This window comes from Silurus aristotelis (assembly GCF_946808225.1).
Source record: "Silurus aristotelis genome assembly, chromosome: 7".
NCBI classification, from domain to species: domain Eukaryota; kingdom Metazoa; phylum Chordata; class Actinopteri; order Siluriformes; family Siluridae; genus Silurus; species Silurus aristotelis.
The window spans coordinates 30,919,409-30,938,022 of NC_139580.1; the positions used below are offsets into that span (position 1 = coordinate 30,919,409).

At 43.4% G+C, this 18,614-nt stretch overlaps 2 protein-coding genes across 3 annotated transcripts; one reads left to right on the forward strand and one right to left on the reverse strand.

Moving 5' to 3' along the window:
* The first annotated feature begins 4,189 nt into the window (after positions 1–4,189).
* Positions 4,190–12,060, forward strand: oaz2a (ornithine decarboxylase antizyme 2a). Its single transcript, XM_083546679.1, is given in 6 exon segments — positions 4,190–4,457; positions 8,107–8,173; positions 8,175–8,255; positions 9,395–9,567; positions 10,868–10,953; positions 11,036–12,060. Coding segments are annotated over 6 exon segments (648 nt in total). The 5' UTR covers positions 4,190–4,347; the 3' UTR covers positions 11,167–12,060.
* A 1,690-nt stretch (positions 12,061–13,750) lies between these two features.
* Positions 13,751–18,280, reverse strand: psma4 (proteasome 20S subunit alpha 4). Of its 2 annotated transcripts, XM_083546681.1 has the most exons (9): positions 18,213–18,280; positions 17,182–17,207; positions 17,001–17,043; positions 16,660–16,822; positions 15,971–16,048; positions 15,792–15,880; positions 15,574–15,704; positions 14,294–14,417; positions 13,751–14,038 (listed from the first exon to the last, which is right to left on the reverse strand). In XM_083546681.1, exons 2-9 carry the CDS (start codon positions 17,182–17,184, stop codon positions 13,884–13,886), a joined length of 786 nt encoding a protein of 261 aa, XP_083402807.1. In that variant the 5' UTR covers positions 17,185–17,207; positions 18,213–18,280; the 3' UTR covers positions 13,751–13,883. The 2 variants fall into 2 exon arrangements, with proteins under 2 accessions (XP_083402807.1, XP_083402808.1); XM_083546682.1 differs by lacking the exon at positions 17,182–17,207 and having other exon boundaries at positions 18,200–18,280.
* Positions 18,281–18,614: the final 334 nt, after the last annotated feature.

Here is an 18,614-nt window from a genome sequence, read left to right on the forward strand (position 1 = left end):
TGATGATCCGACCTCTGGATCATGTGACACACAAATATGCCAAAATAATTTTTTTTTTTTACCCTTGCAAATGAGCTGTATATCGTATTCTGATCACATATAAAAGCAGATCCATCTGACAGCATTGCCTGGGAATAACAGACACTTTAATGGGTATATACAGAAGATCTCTGTGCTCTGAGAGGCTCCACATCTGTATTATTTAATTCTCTTTATTTTTATTCATCTTTTTTAAACTCGCATGTCTCCATTTCCTGATTAGATCATCAGCTTCGGCTTGAATCCCACTAATAATAAAAATAATAATAATAATAATAATAATAATAATAATAATAATAATATTAAGCAGAAGAAGAAGAAGGAGATCCTCAGTCTTTTCTCAGTCAAATCTATGAATTGGTACGGTCCGCATCTAGAAAATCCTTGATAGTAAAACCAAGTTATAATGTCCGGAGTTAATGTGATATACATTTACGGCATTTAGCAGTCGCCCTTATACAAAGTGACTTACAACTGAGCAATTTGAGGATTAAGGGCCTTGCACAAGGGCCCAGCAGTAGCAGCTTGGTGGTGCCGGGATTTGACCCTATTACCTCCCGATCCAGAGACCAATGCCTTAACCACTGAACTACAAGCTATTATGTGTATATATACCTAATAAAGTGTGAGTGTGTGTGTGTTCCAGCCATGTAAACTTTAAGCAGACGATCAGCTTAATGTTTTACTTCCTGTAAGAAGTAGATGTAGACCTGTCGTTTCATTAATAAAAAAAAATGTTGTTTATTACTGTTTCTGTTGTTGTTGTTGTTCACACCCTTGGTATGCTCATACCACCTGAGAATAGCTGTGATAGCACTCAGTGGAAGCTCTCACCTGATTCTACACCTCTACCCATGCCAGAGACGAAGAGAGAGTCTGTTTTTTAGTGCGTGCAAAGGAAGGGTGTGATTAAAAGAGAGAGAGAGAGAGAGAGAGAGAGAGAGAGAGAGAGAGAGAGAGAGAGAGAGAGAGAGAGAGAAAGAGAGAGAGAGAGAGAGAGAGAGAGAGAGAGAGAGAGAGAGAGAGTGTGTGTGTGTGTGTGTGTGTGTGTGTGTGTGTGTGTGTGTGTGTGTGTGTGTGTGTGTGTTGAGAGATGTGAGAGGGAAAGCTTGAGAACAAAGCTTGCATGACAAACTTTCCTAACCTCTGCACTCCAGACAGGTGAAAAATCCTAAACATCTTCTTCAGCACAATGTTCTCTCGCCCGTCTCTCACTCCAGGCCACGCTGCTCTTAACCTCTGCTTTGGGAGGAACTCGTATTTCCAAAATAAAGCAGCCCAAGTGGCGTCAGAGGAATTCCAGGTAGTGCTCCCAGTCAGTCCATCTGCAGCAGGGATGAGCTCTGAGCCCCACTCACTTTCTGTTTGCTGTGATTACCTGATGCTGTAAATATACATTTCCCGGACATGAGGGCCAGCCAGAGGGGAAGAGATACAATAGACTCTTTAATTAGATCAAACCCAGGGAATGTAGAGCGAAGAAAGTCACTGATCTCATCATCACATCCCAAGTCGATTGTGTATCGAATGTTTTGTCCGAAGCAAAAAATATACAGAATAAACTTCCTATGTATCTTTATTAGAGGTGTAACGGTGCACATGTTCCTACTGAACATTTTTGGTACAGGGCTTTTTAAAATGTTTGTTTTGGGTGAACACGTGTACCAAACGCAATCCTTTTTAGTTACAATCTGAGTTTACGTCATGTATTACGTGGCGCACCAGACGTTTTTTTAGTCTCCGCCTCACACTTTGAGTGTAGTAACTGTTTATTTTTATTATTATTATCATCATTATTAAACTTGACAACATTCACAACAACGCAATTGTTATATATACAAAAAGATACTAAAGTTAGCGCATTGTCGTACTGGAAATACGATTTGGAGCACGTTGCCAACGTTTTTATACGGTTTCTTGTTTATTTTATGTCCAGCCTTAAGAATTTCTCTTAAAAGGAGAAAATCCTGACAATTCCACATATCGAAGGAGTGAACGAATGAAGGATGAAAGGAATGAAGACATTTGTTCAAGTTAATGCTGAAATAAGTAGAACAGATAAGTAAATCATATCTTTAGAAAATTTTTAATTAAATGTAAAACACACACACACACACACACACACACACACACACACACACACACTTATATACATGTCTGTATTACCCAAATGGGGCCTAACAATTGTAAACTATTTAATTGATTAATTATGCAATCAATTTAATTTGTGCCATTTTAATTGATTACTCAATTTAAACAATATAATAAAATGTGACAATTTGATTCTTCTTCTTTTGTTTTATTTGTATACATTCTATTTTTTTTTTTTTTTAATAAAATATTCTTGTATATATTCTTTAACCAAGCAGGCATTTTAATTTAAATTGTTTTAAAACTAATGTAAACTGTTGATGTTAAAAAACGACAAACTGTACCACGAACCGTGACTCCGAAACCGAGGTACGAACCGAACCGTGAATTTTTGTTTACCGTCGTACCCTAAATCTATATGAGAAGGACATTCGCATATCTTATATATATCAATAAAGTGAGAGGGTATCTCTTCATCTTGTCACAGCACTGATGTTCCTGATGTGTGTGTCTGCTGGGGGACACAATGTGCACATGTCCACCTCTTGCGTCCAATTACATTAGCTTTGTTCTTCACCTAGAACTACTGAATATTTTATCTCTGCCAGGTTGGAGCTGGTGCTGAAAGCAGGCCAAGGATTGTCTTTCCAAAAAAGCACACCGCAGGGCATGCATGTGTACAGGGTGCAGACGAAAGGGTGTGTGAGGTCGCTCCTGTTTTGCATTCGATTAACCAGATCTGCACATGGAGCTTGTTTTGCATTAATGGAAATTGAAATGGAATTGAAATGGTTGTGTTGCATATCGTTAAGAAACCCATGCATGGATGAGTGGTGAAGAGAGCTGTCTGTTCTAAATCTTTCAATCAGACAATAAGCAATCATGGCTGTCTATGAGCTGATGTATGCAGGAGAAGGTTTTCCTGTAACAGATGTCGTGGAAGAAGCACCTACATGGTACGTGAAAAAGTACTGGTTGAAATATTTTCAATGAACTGACTGGAGGAGTGATGAAGAAAAGACTACACATCCAGTTCACTGAAGAACAGAGTTTGATTTCTTTAGATTTTCAGAAAGTGTACATGAAAACAGCATCGGGGATTATACAGTAGCTCAGATTGTGTTTAGGGAACGCTTACATCAGCAAGTTCTCACATGCAAATCATTTCCTTCATCCTTCATTTTGTCTGTGTGTATTATAGGCTTTAGTATGTGGTGGGTTCTTATCTCCAGTGGTGGCCCTTCAGAACACTATAAGCCTTGGGTGGAGAAATAAACCAATGGGCTTATTGGTTGGAGGAACGTTGCATGTTAACAGCACATTCCTTATGTGGTTATATATATATTTGTTTAAATATTGTTCAGGAATGGTTTGAGGAATGTGACAGAGTTCTAGGTGTTGATTTGGCCTCCAAATTTCCCACCTGGACAAACATCTGATCCTCACATTGTATAGGACTCGCTGACGAATGAATCTTGGACAGGAATGACTCGGACGCTTTTTTACAGGTTGTGACCATTGCGTACGAGATAAAACTTAAAAGGCCCTAAATCAGATCCTTGCCAATTTTTCCTGTTTCCAAAATTAAACTTTCAAACAGATCTTCTTCTTCTGCAACTTCTAAAGCGATGCTGCAGCACCCATGCGTCTGTTTTTTGAAGAGCATAAGGACTCGACTTCTTTGATGGACCCTTGTGAGGTCTGTTCCGAGTGGAACCCGTGTTGGAAAACCTCTGTATGACCTTGACCACTGTACTGTAACTCAGTTTCAGGGTAATACTGATCTTCTTTCAGCAGAGGCGTCTTTGTGGAGAGCAACAATTCTAATTCTCAGATCCTCATGAGGTCCATGTTGAACATCCAGTGGTCAGTATGAAAGAATTGGATTTAAAGCAAAACATGAACATGATGAAGAGGACGTGTGGCTTTGCACGGTTACACCACGTACAGCTGTGAGTACTGAGGGTGCACTCACTTTTGTGAGATCCAAGCAAAAGCCCTCTATCATCCCTGGTTTTGACATATGACGCAATGGGATCGGACTTTAAAAGCGCGCGCGCGGCTGCTCTCCGCTCATTGCGAGTGCGGCGCTGCTCAGTGCGCAGGTCTGCACACACACACACACACACACACACACACGCGCACACGCACGCGCACACATCACAAGCCATCGGTGCACATCGCACCTCACCGCTCGGAGCTCGGACTGGGATACGGATGGTGAATTACTCCGTGGAGCTCCTGCTGAACAGTTATTGTTTTGGTTGTCAGAGAAAAGACAGGACCCTCGTTACGTCACAGGTGACCATGCGCGATACAGAGGAGAGGTGAGAAGACCAGGAGCTCCTTTTCCTCCTGATGATTATTCTACAGAGTTTGACATCATTTATAATGTGTGTTGTGATCATCATCTCCCACCCTGGCCTCGGATTGTTGCAGGAATTGTTAGTGATGTCATTTCAAATATGACAAATCATGATCACCGATCCATTAAAAAAAGAGCATCAAATTTTAGGAATGATAATAATGTGTACAATCTCTCATTTATGTCTCACTGTATAATGAAAAAAAAAACCCTGGAACAGAAAGATCTTCTGACTCCCAGGCTCGCGCTGTAATCTCGTCCCTAGACAGCGAGATGTCAGGGATTGCTTTTGGATTAATGCTCCTTAAGCAGGAGGAGCACAGGACTGTGCTGACTGCAGAGGAGACGAGGATCATCTGGTGCTATTCTCAGCTTCCGAATGACAGATAGACATCAGACCAGATGCAGTCTTTGCTCATAGGTGACTCACGAAAGCGTCGTGTTTTTCTTTCTTTATTTGAAAACTCTACTGGGAATGTGTGATGTTTGTAGGCAGATAGATGTCTTGAAACCCAGAACCTTGGGTTATAGATAGACAGACAGACAGACAGACAGACAGACAGACAGACAGACAGACAGACAGACAGACAGACAGACAGACAGACAGACAGACAGACAGGTGTCTTAATAGACCACGCTATAATTCAAGATTTGGACGTGTCTGGTCTCTTCCAACAGGTGCGAGAGGGTTGGCTTTTTTTTTTTTCTCCTGTCACTTTCTCACAACACGGGTTGCTCAAAGATCTTGCGTCCGAGGTTGACATGTTTTCCTGCTCGGAGTGCGTTAGATTTTTCCCGTCTCCAGTCTAATTTACTCTGTAATGTCCAAGTGATGTATCTTAAAGCATGTTCGGAAATTCTACAGAAGTACAGAAGATGTACCATTGTATTGCAGATACAACTCCTTAGCAAGGAGACATTAAAATATAATTGTAAGTTTTTTTTTCCCCAACAAAATCGAAAGGCCGTTATTTAACAGGATTTGAGCCTTTTGACACCTTTGTGAGACGTTCCTCCGCATTTCGGAGTGAGACGTGTTCTGATGCCGGTCATAACAGATGGTTCACATTTCCATCCAGTTCCTTCACACAGAGCACATTCTGAGTTTTTCGCACAGGCGTGTGACTTGGCCCGATTCCTGAGCTCTGTAAATCAAGGGTTCAGCGCTCCTGTCAGTCCTGCATCTCCCAAGATTTTTGAGTTCAGGGTTCTGCATTAGGAGGACGCGTTTGTTCAATGCGGGGGATGCGAGTATGTTAAAAACACAGTTAGAGAAGGAGGTTGGCGACTGCGCTCGAGTCCCGTTTTCCTGGAAGACTCTTTGGGCTTCCTGTTTTGGAGCTGAACCTTTCCTGGCTGTCTGTCAAGCCCGTTCTCTTTCTTTCTTGTGTACATGGCATCGCTGCACAAACAACGAAGAGTCCTCGGTTTGCATTCGATCCGGTCAGTAAAGCAGAAACGTTTTAAAGCCGGGGAGTTTGCATGACCTCACCTCTGCGTTTAATTCTCTTCCTGCCTACTGATAAAACGCGTCTCCCCTGATAAAAACATCTCGGAATCTTATTGTACCCGATATCTCTCCTGCCGCCTCACTTCCTGCTGTACAGCGCGCATAGGATCGAAGCCGAAAGTTCTATCGTAACAAGGCCGCGCGAAATTGTTGAGCCTAAGAGGAAGGCGGGAGTCGGAATGTCAGAGGGTGAGGAGTGTTGGCTTTCAAAACAAGCTGCCATTTCAGTCGCAGCCACACGCAGCTCTATAATAGGCAACATGGAAAAACGGTGCAAATGAGGTGCTCGAATCTCATCGTGGCTTCTTGTGAAAAAATTTTTTTTACGTTTTTTTTTTTTCTCCTCGCATTACCCAGCGGGACGAGAATCACTAAATAAACACTGAGGCAATTAGAAGGGTTTAAGAGATCAGCTGATGCTCCATGGTGTAATAGGTTTGTTTTCCACCTCACCAGTTTCTTCTCTTCTCCATGCTCACGGGGTCGCCTTGGCCACCCGTTGCCGGGTACACACATTCGGCTCCTCCCTTTTTGTTCCTCCAAAACAAACACCAAACGACAAAGTGTCAGGTTGATCTGTAATGGGTTTGGTTTTCTCACAAGCTCTTGAGTGACCTGTGACAAGCATCTGGTGGAAAAGAAAGTGGGAGCTATTTTGCTTCAGCCCGAACAAACCGAGTTGAGCTGAAACCCATACCACCATGGCAGCTTGCAATTCCGAGACCTGTTTACACATCACATGCCTGCGCTTGTTTGTGTGTCTCAACCGAACCCCGGCTCTCAATTCCTCTGAGCACCTGAGCACGAGGTGAGAGTCAAACCTCCCGCTGAGGATCGGATTAAACCTCTCCGTGTTGAGAACGAATTTTCTGTAGCGCCACTTCCTGCCGTTCTTCCTGTTTCCTACATGACTCGGTTTCTCGATTTCTAGCCAAAATGTCCGAGTTATCCAGTTATTTCAGCTCACTCTGTCGGACTGTGCATGTAACTTGTTCAGTGGGCATCGGAGCGATTGCTCAAGCGAAGAGAAAGCGATTCTAATAAAAAAAGAACTGGGAGGAAATTTAGGGACTGTAAAAACTGAATGCAGAGGAATTCCAGCAGGATACGTGAAGGTCAGGTTGCTGTTCTGGGTCTGTACAGGCTCTGCAAGAACGATTGCAGATATTTATACATTTAGTTTCGATTTCATGCTCTGGATCGACCATGAAGCATGTTAAGTCCTGTTAGCGCTAGCGTTCGAGCAGCTGTAATCGGTAGTTTCCATACCAGCCTTTCTTTCTTTCTTTCTGTATGTAAGAAAAAAATTATTTACTGAATAAACAGCATGGCTCCTCAGTATGGGGATTCTCCAGTAATGTAATCATCACGTCCATGAGCCAGGAAGAGCAACGTAGAGCAAAAGAAAAGTTATTCGAACTGAAACAACAAAGAAGCGCTCCAAATAAATAAAAACACTTGCATCCAGAATAAAGAAATAAGACACTCCAAATAAACAGCACAAAGTCAGCATAAAGTCAGCGATTCGCCTCTAGAGGCCGCTCTCATCCTGTATAACGCAACCCGGAAAAACTATCCGTGTGGATTTTTTGCCGATAGTTCCAGACCGATTAAACGACGAAACCGATGAATCGGACGAGGGATGGCATTCATCTTTTAATGTGTATGTGGAAGAGGGCAGATAGCGCTCTGTCTGTGATAGAAAATTAAAAGATTGCTACGTGTGTCTAGGAGGAAGCACTTCCTTATTGTAGACATGATAATATACAGTATACAATGAATGAACACCTCCTGACCAATCAGAATTTTCCGAATCTAAAGAATTGTTTTCATTAACACTGTTATTATACTGTGTGGGCAAAAGTGTGTGGACACCTGCCAATCACGTCTATATGATTAATGAACATCAAATGACAGTTTGTTTTTTTAATTTGCGTTCTTCTAAAAAACTTTCCACTAGATTTTGTTATTTATATTGGGTGTTGAAGTCAGAAGAACATTTGTGCAAAGGAATCACTTGGGCAACAGGTGTCCACGAACCTTTTGGTCTGATAGTGTATTTAAAATGTTAAAGCAAAATCATCCTGTGTGATTTCTCCAGCGCTTCTCTAGTGGCCTCAAGACTGCACTGCTCCAGGCAGCAGGCTCCAGGGCCTCTGTGGTGCTCCTGATGCCCCTCACCCACTAACGAAGATCCCGAGTGGGCGAGGGACCGGAAGGGATCTCCCTCTCAGCGCAACTCTTCACAAAGTAAAACACACACACAATAGAGACAATACACCAAGCATCCTGAGCTCTTCCAGTCTCAAACTCCTTCATTGTTCATATATAGAAAGTGTGGGTTTCTGTAAATAAGTTTGGAACATTCCAACTCTCACTTAGCAACATAGGTGTCTGGAAGAGTCCATGTTCATGATTTTTTGACAATCAGCATGTCCTGAACTGACTTGAGTATTAATTACTAAACACACGTGTGTGTGTGTGTGGTTGGCTTTATACAATCACTTCTGTACATTAATGCATGTATTTGAGTTTACATAGATATCAATACTTAGTGTTGTTCCACAAAAGAACGCTTCACACCCACGTCGTTTCCTGCGCAGATTAACTTTCCGGCTCTTTGAAACATGTCGAGGACGGCCGGCGTCGCACGACTTCAAAAAATGCGGCATCGTTTTCACACACTGTGACATGAAAATGCAAATTTATACGTTTTTTTTTTTTTTTTACGTTTTTGTTGACTTAAAACGGCGCCTCAGTGTGGACGGAAGACCAAAACAGAAAGAAAAATCTGCGTTTTTTAAACGAAAACTTATTAGATACCTGATTAGAGAACCTCATTTTACTCCTGTCTGGTCATCCAAGTGACCACAAAACTCTTCCCAGCTCAGCACACACACCTTAACCATGACCACCACAGGGGATTGCACATGCTTTGCAGATTTGTGTGTGTGTGTGTGAGACCGTCACGTGTGTGTATTAATACACGGTTGTAGGTCAGACATGTGACTGGGCTGGGGGTGATCAGAGCAACAGGCTCATAGTGCTCATATACACCTGTGACTGACACTTGTGCACGCACGCACGCGCACGCACGCACGCACGCACGCACGCACGCACGCACGCACACACACACACACACACACACACACACACACACACACACACTTTCCAGTGAAAGTGTCTTTCATTTAATCATATATATATGTTGACAAGTTTAATCCAAAGAAAAGCCTCTTCTAGCAGTACTGTGTGTGTGTGTGTGTGTGTGTGTGTGTGTGTGTGTGTGTGTGTGTGTGTGTGTGTGTGTGTGTGTGTGTAGGAAATTGCTGTAGGAAGATGTTCTCACAGTGACAGTGTAGGTTTACGGTTTTGTTCTGCCCGTTCAGGACGACAGGTTGACGGTGACCCGGTCGGGTGCGGTGACTGGATCCCCGTCGATCCTTCACTTCCAGTACAAGCTGAACGAGTGCCGTTTCTCCTGCTGGGACACGGTGCTGGCAACCAACTGCCTTTATCTGGAGATCCCACACGGAGTTCTGCCAGAGGGAAGCAAAGAGGGGTACGGACGAACACACTTGCACCAACACACTCGAGCTGTTTTAAGCCCCTTTATAGAATGGGTATCAAAATCATTCGTACGAGGTGGTATCAAAACGTTTAGTTTTGTAACAGATGGCAGCACTAGGCTGCGCGCACAGTCACGGGGAGCACCGACCTTCATAAGTCAGGGTGCCAATTTACGGTATTCTGACCACGTCAGGTTTCATCACAGACAGCGATTCGGAACAAAGAGCGAAATTGCGCGCAAAACTGAGACATCAAAGAGACGTTTGACATGCGTTTACGCAAGAGCGCTAGAACATCACTGGAAGACGACGAGAGATCGGGAAAACCATCGACGAGCTCAGCCCCCGAAAACATTGAAACTATTAGGCAACTTGTGCGTGATGATCGTAGGAGAACGATCCACGCTGTGTCGTACGGAACAGTCCGGGCGATCCTCACATGTGATTTCAACATGCACCGTGCTGCTGCCACGTTTGTCCCCAGTAGAATTAACGCTGTGGCCCCTGGGGATGAATTCTCGAGACGCAATTGTCGAAAAAAGACGACGAGCATGCACTTGATCGAGCTGCGGACCTGCCTTCGCCTTTTTTTTGGGTCATAGAGATGATGGGCTCTTCCACTGTGAAGACTGACATGAAGGATGGTTCGTTCATGGCAAACTGACGGAGTTCTCCTGGGTCGTCCTTCATGTTGAGTATTTTTACCCATGAAATTCCTGAGATGAAGCAACAGTCTTCACAGTGGAAGAGCCCATCGTCTCCAGAAATGGCGAGGCAGGTACGCAGCTCGACCAAGTGCGTACTCATCGTCTTTTTTCGACATTCGCCCCAGGGGCCACAGCGTCAATTCTACTACCGTTTTTTTGGTGTCTAAGGAAGGACATCCGGCGAAAGAGACAGCTAGAACAAAACAAAACTTTTTGATACCACCTCACGGAGTAGGTCTAATGTTTAAATTTTGTTCCTTCATCACGGTCTGTAACGGTCTCAGGAAGTGTCTGCTTGTTTTTGAGGGTTGAAATATACAGGGAAGACTAAGTGCCATGTGCTCCAGGATTCAGCTGAGCTCTCTGAGTCACACAGCTTCGAACGTTCTTGCTGACGAGGTCATGATTAGAGTCCAGCAGTGATCCATTGTTCACGATCACCTTTAGTGCTACTGTGCAGCTGATGAGGCTCTGATCGGTTAGCGAGGGGCCGAATTAAAAACGCTGCAGCAGCTGCCTGTGCATTATGTAAGAGGGGGGATTATGTAAAAGCTGCCGGTGCGTCATCCGTGTGCTCCCCTTCCAGGCTCACCAGTCTGCTGGAGTTTGCAGAGGAGACTCTGAAAGTCGGCTACGTGTTCCTGTGGTTCGACAAAACCAGAGAGGATCGAAGTAAGACGAGTTTAAAATCTTCTTGCGTGTTTTACTCGATCGTCATGCCGCGTGATCCTAACCGTTCTTTGTGTTCTTGCAGTGTCCATAACCAGGACCTTTCACTACATGGGTTTCGAGGTCGTGAAACCCGATCACGCTCTGGTGCAGACCCGGCCCGATCTCTTCTTCATGGTCTACTCTATGGACAGCAGCAGCTCTGATGAAGAATGAGCGCTTCGTTCTGTGGCCACAGGCCCAACCGGTCCCAGCTAGACCTTCTCGCTCTTTTTCCTTCATGTACACAAATTTGCCTTCTTAACCCCGTTTTCAGCATCGTACAAGGGAAAGACTTTGCTTAATAGATGGAGGGTCATAATGCAGTACGGGAATGACGACTTTTATCTGTTTTTTCCGATTTCTCACTTATCTGTTGGTCACCATTCCTTTTTTCGAGTAGATCTCACACAACAATCGAGTTTTAAACTCGCCCCCTGCGTTTCCGGCAGTCATAAGAAATCCTAAAAATTTGTGTTCAATAATTCGTAGTATCGCTTGAAGCTGTCCGCAGTTAATTATTTATTCATCTATGGTGCTCCATAAAAGTAGGGGGAAAATGGATATGATGCTTCAACCCGTTTAGGATTAAGGCCGAGTTGAGACGTGATTCAAAACGTACGTGGCGCTCGTGAGTCTACCGGCTGTAAATTTCATTCTGCTCCAGTCTTAAGGTTTTTTTTTGCGAAATAAACCCAGGATCTTAAGATGTGTGCACGCGAACGTACGTCGCCCCACAGAATACTTTCTTTTAAGATGGCTTTCGGGCCCCTCCACCCAACCCTCCCTATAAAGCTTACGCGTTTTCCTCACCTTTAATACGAGTAGCCGCGTTATTCGGGCACGAACGTTAAACAGTAGACGAGGCCTAATCACATTCCCCGCAGCTGGAGCTCTCTGACCGCTCCGATCTTCTGACCCGCACACGCTCAAGTCGGGCCTGCGGACGCCGAGAGCAAGTGCTCGGGCTCCATCTCTGGGATTCTGCACGTGTATATACGTATCTTACACTCATAGAGTTCATTTTGAGCCATGACAATAAGCTGTTATATAAAAAAAAAAAAAAAAAAAGTTTGTCTGCATCAATTGATTTAATTGTGTTTCTAGTTTGTTTACGGTTAAAACAACCTTTGAAAATCCATCCATATACCCAGACTCCTTTACTTTCTTTTTTTTTTTTTTTTTAATAAATTGTAAATTGTGACCTTGTTCTCTTTAGAAACGTTTCTTTCTATTACAAAACACAATTTTGCGCTCACCGGGTTTGTAAAACAGGAGATTATGAAAGCGAGGGGACACGCTGCTGCCTCTCATCTCCTGGCAAGAAGACCACATGGACATTGAATCAGATCACACACACACACACACACACACACACACACACACACAGAGCTGTGGTTTCCTCCAAGCCTGGGCCTCTGATCTTGCTATTTTAGAAGCGCTGGACAGGCACCTGTGCTGAATGCCTTCCATTTCAAATGCTTAACCTTTTGATTCTGGCGTGTGCGTGACCTGGTTACCAGGTGAAGAGGAGGCCTGGTCTGGTCTGGTCAGGTCAGGTCTGGTCTGACCGGCTGTTGTTCTAATGGAGTCCTGTTTAACTCCAGCACTTACGCCAGTTACTTCATGCTGAACTCGCGTTGCCGGGTTACTGTGCAAACGTCTGCGTTTCTAGGTATGGACACTGTGTGTGTGCGCAGCATCTGATCTTTACATTTTCATCAGATTTGGACTGTGAAAGTCACATTCTTCTCAGGAACATCTTCGATTACAGAGAGAGCGAGCGAGAGAGACAGTAAGAATCAGTGTCTAATCCTCACTCAATCTGTGTTCCGAATAAAACCACTCTCAACCTTCACTGATCCGATTCCTCCTTTCTAACGTGAGATTACTCACTGGCAGTGGTGAACTAATGTAATTCATATCTGTACTTTACCAAAGTATTTCATATTTATGAGGATAAAAACTGGTCAAACACGCAGCAAGTCACCAATCAGGGTCCAACGTTTTGTTCTGATTGGCGCTTGATGCATCTACTGATCACCAACATACAGTTCAGCATCAGTTCAACAGCAGAACATTTAGAGGAATAAATGATGAAGAAACTCCGGACTCAAACTCACCACCACACACGTGACCTCTGTGTTTTTTTTTCAGTAGTTGAAATTAAGGTTTTGTGCTCATGATAGTTTTAACAGAAATCAGTGTTTGAGTCATTAATATCATTCTATTAATAGATCAGTGTGCTGAGAGTCACATTCGAGTCTTTTTACATTAAGTTGATTAAGTGAAGAGTCTTGTGATTAAAATGATAATAGGAAAATTATACCCGTAATAAAGGATAGTATTTTGGATACTTAAGACGGGCTGCTCAGAGTGGGTTCACTTGGGGTTTTCAACAAGAAACGGGTCTGATATGGTAATTTGTGTTCAATTGAGGTAATTATGGCAAACTACACCCTATATTTGGGCCTTTTTGGTCAATTCTATACCATACATGGTAATTTGTGGTAAACTATGATCATGATGGTCAATTATACACTATACATGATAATTTGGAGGAGAAGTTTATTTATGCAAATGAGCCCAATTTTGCTTTGTAAAGATTATTCCTTACAAACGTGTTCTGCACATGACGTTCTGTTACCTACTAATCCCAGATGTCACATGCTGCTTTTAGATTTTTATATTAAATCCTTTTACGTTTTCCTTTTATCGGCCTCGCGACACTCAGGGCAGCCATGACGCATACAAACACCAATTACCGTGTTGTGTTTATTAAAGAAAAAAAAGAAGAAGAAAAAGCAGACATACAGACTAAACTGAGTGGAGCACTACAATATCAAACCCCTGTTGTTGTTTTGGTATTTTAGAATAAAAGAAGTGCCGGGTTCTCATTTATCCTTTTCTTTCTGTTCCTTCTCTTTCTTGTCTTTCTCCGCCTTGGCCTCCTCCGCTTCGTGCTTCTTGATCAACTCTTCCACCTCTTTCTGTTTGAGAACTTTGATTCTGGTCTTGCCGTTCTCTCGTGTCAGTGTGGCGATCTCGACTGGAAAAACAACAAAGGGGGAGGTGTGGAATGAGGGGGGGGATCAACACGGAGGCGAGAATAAACGAGTGGTTTACACCCGGGACACTGCGACACCTCTGGGGTTCAGACTCGGCTATGCATAATGAATTCTCAGGCATCTTGATGAACTAGTCTAGGGTGTCTGTGTATTTTCCATTCCACTGTTTCGCACGCACGCACGCACGCACGCACACACACACACACACACACACACACACACACACACACACACACCTTTCTCTGCAGAGAGCTTGCTGACGTCCATGGTCTTGTTGAGCACTTTAACAGCGAGAGCGAGAGCTGCAGACAGAGACATCTCTCCTTCTTTAAAGTCCTGCTTCAGCATCGACACAGCAGCCTACAACACACACACACACACACACAGGCAATTGTATTAGTTTATTTATATAATAAAACTGCTTTCAGGATCAGTCATGTTTTTTGGGGTCCACTGTTAGGACAGAATGTTCCTGAACACACTGACCGGCATCGCTGGTGCTCACTCGCCCCCTACTGGCCAACACTTATGAAGTCGGCATTCACATACATACACACACACACACACAAACACATACATATATATATATATATATATATATATATATATATATATATATATATGCAGCTTTTAACGAACATATTTTTTTACGTGCGTGAATAAATCCGCCACCCCTGTAACAGATTTCAGTTTCCATGATCCGTCACTGATACAGGAGCGTCTCGGTGGCGGGGATTTTAATAGTCTGGGAGGTTCTGTAAGGGTATATTATGTTCTAAATTTATTCTGTACAAATATACAAATCTGGGAGGCAATGCATCATTTTAAAAGAATTGCAGGAACAGCCACAAGATCGAAAATGTGCTTCTACTGTTTTATTCATCCACATACACTTTACTGCCAAAAGTGAGGAGGTGAGGAGGTTCCTGGGGTGCAGTCAGAGATCCAATTCATCCCAAAGGTGTTTGATAGGGTTAAAGCTCTATAGTAGAAGATCTTCCACTCCAATCCATGGAAATAAGATCTTCATGGCGCTGGCTTCCGTGCACAGAGGCATCGTCATGCTGGAACATGTTTGGGTGTAAGTGAACGAGAAATTTCATGCCCCTGCATGCAAAGACGTGGGGGGAAAGAACCACTGGGAAAGTCAGGTGTCCCAATACTTTAGTTCATATTCTGTGTGATATATAATTTTAACTCAACACCCATCCAATGAGTTTCAATTAGATCTGAAGTGAAAAGAGGGAATCTGTATTCTCACTAATGATGCAGATGGAGAATGGATGAATTTATAATCTAGCAGTTTGCCGTGTGTGTATGCGCGTACAAGTTTTTGGCTGCTCCACCCTCCCCGGTTTAACGATATTTCCCAAAACACACGTGCAGACTTATCCTGTAAATGTCTGCTGTTCCTGTCTACACCACGCCGCCATGCAGTGTACAGAGCTGCAGCGAATACAGCTGGAGTGTATAGAGATGCAGTGTAAAGAGATGCAGTGTATGGAGATGCACTCACTGCGCTGTTGTTGCCGATGCAGGTCGCCTTCCAGCCTCCGTAGTTCCCACTGGGGTCGCTCTGGTACAGCTGAAAGCCGTAGTGTTTATCCCAGCCCATGTACAGCAGAGACACACCAAACGGCCTTTTCCCTACAAACACAAACACAGCAGCAGCGTTCAGTCCTCGAGCTTTCCTCTAGAGTAACGCTTGGCCTGAAGAGGAACGTGGGGTGATACCTCCAAACTGTGTATAGGCTTGCTTGATGTCACACAGAGCTGTAACCAGCTGTTCACAAGGGATGGGCTCCTGGTACTGCAGGAGATACCTACACACACACACAATGTTCGCGTTGTGAATCACGATCACTCGTCCCTCATACCCTCGAAAATACATTTCTCGTGATGTTTTGTCTCACCTCTGAGCGATTAGCCGGAGTTCGTTAGTGAGGACGTTGGCATCGGACGTGATTCCCGCTACACTGCACGCCATGTCTCTGTAGCATGGGGGGAAAAAACACGCACCATGCATGACGGTCATCTCTACACCATATCCAGAACGCATGTGCAGGCGAGACTTTGGGAATATTATTAGCATGTTCTTAACTTCAAATCGCACATATTATTTTACAAATAATTTCTCCTTGTAACTGAACAGGATTTCTCTCTCTTTTTGTGAATCTGGAATGGTCTATGCAGGAATTTTCCACTCTGCTATGTCATTAAACACTTTGTGTGAAGCCCCGCCCCCTTTCGGGTGAACAAAGGATGTGTTCGATTGGTTACTGCGCAGTAAAATGCCAGTGTTTGATATGGTGCACGCTTACACAACTAACCACATTATAGGAAACTCGATTCTGTTCTCATCGGCTCACTATTCTTATGGGCGTTTCTGAAGTTCTTGTGTAGTGAGAGGAAGTTTCAGTCTAATATTTATCAGGGTTAGAACTGGGTCAATTTCAGGCTTTTTGCCCCTCCACTCTGAAACAGTCAGCTAAAACTGACATAATAGAACATACTCGAGACATCTGAATAGTCACCTGACAGGACTGAGGGATTGATAGAAAGGAAACACAAAGATACATGCACACGTTGCGTCTTAACTTACTCGTTAAGTTTATAGATCTTCTCAGAAAAAAACACTTCATCCAGCAGCTTGTGGATGTTCCTCCGCTCGGCTGCCAGTAACACACCGTCGTTGGCTAAGATCCCTAAACAGGTCCCGGCGTGGCCGATAGCCTCCATAGCATACTCCACCTGATACAGACGCCCTGTTAAAGGCAGAAGATACGAGCAGGTCAACCATTAAATTCTGTTTATATTCAAAACCCTGATGATGAGTGAAGATTAAACATAAAACACTGTAGGAGAAGGTGTGTCCAAACCTTTGACTTGTACTGTGTGTGTATTTATATATATATATATATATATATATTAAATGATACTGACCTTCAGGGGAAAAGATGGTGGTTCTTGAATCATATCTCCGAGACTACACACACACACACACACACACACACACACACACACACACACACACACACTATTAGTTGATATACAGTCAGAGAAGGAAAATTATTCTTTTTTTATTTGGCCAGTAAACAACAAATAAGTCAGACCTGATACTCACCATTGTAACTTCTTTTTATAAAAAACCTGCAAAAAAACAGACAATCAGAAGCTGTTGTATCAGATGGAATAAGAATCAAGAAATCAGGAGGGTCAGAGGAAATCAGAGGGAAACAGGGAATCAGGGGCAATAGAAGGAAACCTGGCAAATCAAAAGGAAGCAGAATGAAACGGAAAATCAGGAAAAACAAAGGGGAACCAGTGGGAAATCGGAAAGAATCAGAGGGGAATCGGATGGAATTGGATGGGAATCAGAGGGGAGTCAGATGGGAATCAGAGGGGAGTCAGATGGGAATCAGAGGGGAGTCAGATGGGAATCAGAGAGGAGTCAGATGGGAATCAGAGGGGAGTCAGATGGGAATCAGAGGGGAGTCAGAGAGGAGTCAGATGGGAATAATTTTCTTTTTCAATTCAATTCATTTTTATAGCGCTTTTAACAATGAACATTGTCTCAAAGCAGCTTTACACAGATAGAGGGGAGTCAGATGGGAATCAGAGGGGAATCAAATGGGAATCAGGTGGAATCAGAGTGATTTAGAAGGAAACAGGGGATTCAGAGGGGAATGGGGTGGAACCAGGGGGGAAATCAGATAGAATCAGAGTGATTTAGAAGGAAACGGGGGGAATCAGAGGAAAACAGAAACAGAAAGTAACTCGGCTAGCTAATGAGTTAGCATTTGTAACCGTAAACAGAATTACTATCTAGCGAGCGAACACTGCTAAATAAAACCCAGCGCGCGATCAGCTCAGTTGCTTCTAACGCACATGTAATCTAATGCCGGGGTTCGGACGGGAAGACTGGAGGAGAGTCAGTGAGACAAACGGAAGCTAACAGTGAGCATGAAGCAGCAACTTTTACTTCATCCGCCAGGCACGAGGGGGATATATATATATATATATATATACACACTCCGCGCCCGCTCTCATACACACACACAGCGCTAAACTGCTGCCAGCTTCACATATATCTGTATTTATTTGGTGTAGAAATAATTTTTATATATTTTTTTATAATAAACCTGAGTGAGTTACCTGACGGAGCGCTGTGTTTTTCTCGCCAGACACACTTCCTGTCCTCTCTAGACCGGCGCTGAAGCTGCACATTACAGCTGTAACTCTCACACGCACAGCTTACAGCGCCATCCAGCGGCCGGAGGCTAAACTACAGGCCTTTTGTATGTAACTACGTTACATACAAAACCCCTGAAGAGAAGACCTGGACTTTAAACCCAACTGATTTGAATTGTAATCATTTTAGGACAATGAAATACTTTTCTTCGCATATCCAGGTACATTGGTGTCATACCCCAAATAAAAAAAAATCCTGGGACTAAGCAAAGAGCCAAACACGGGCAACATTTAACAACAGCAAGACATGATACCAAATCTTCTCCTTCTTCTTCTTCTTCCAGCTGCTCCTGTTATGGTTTGCCA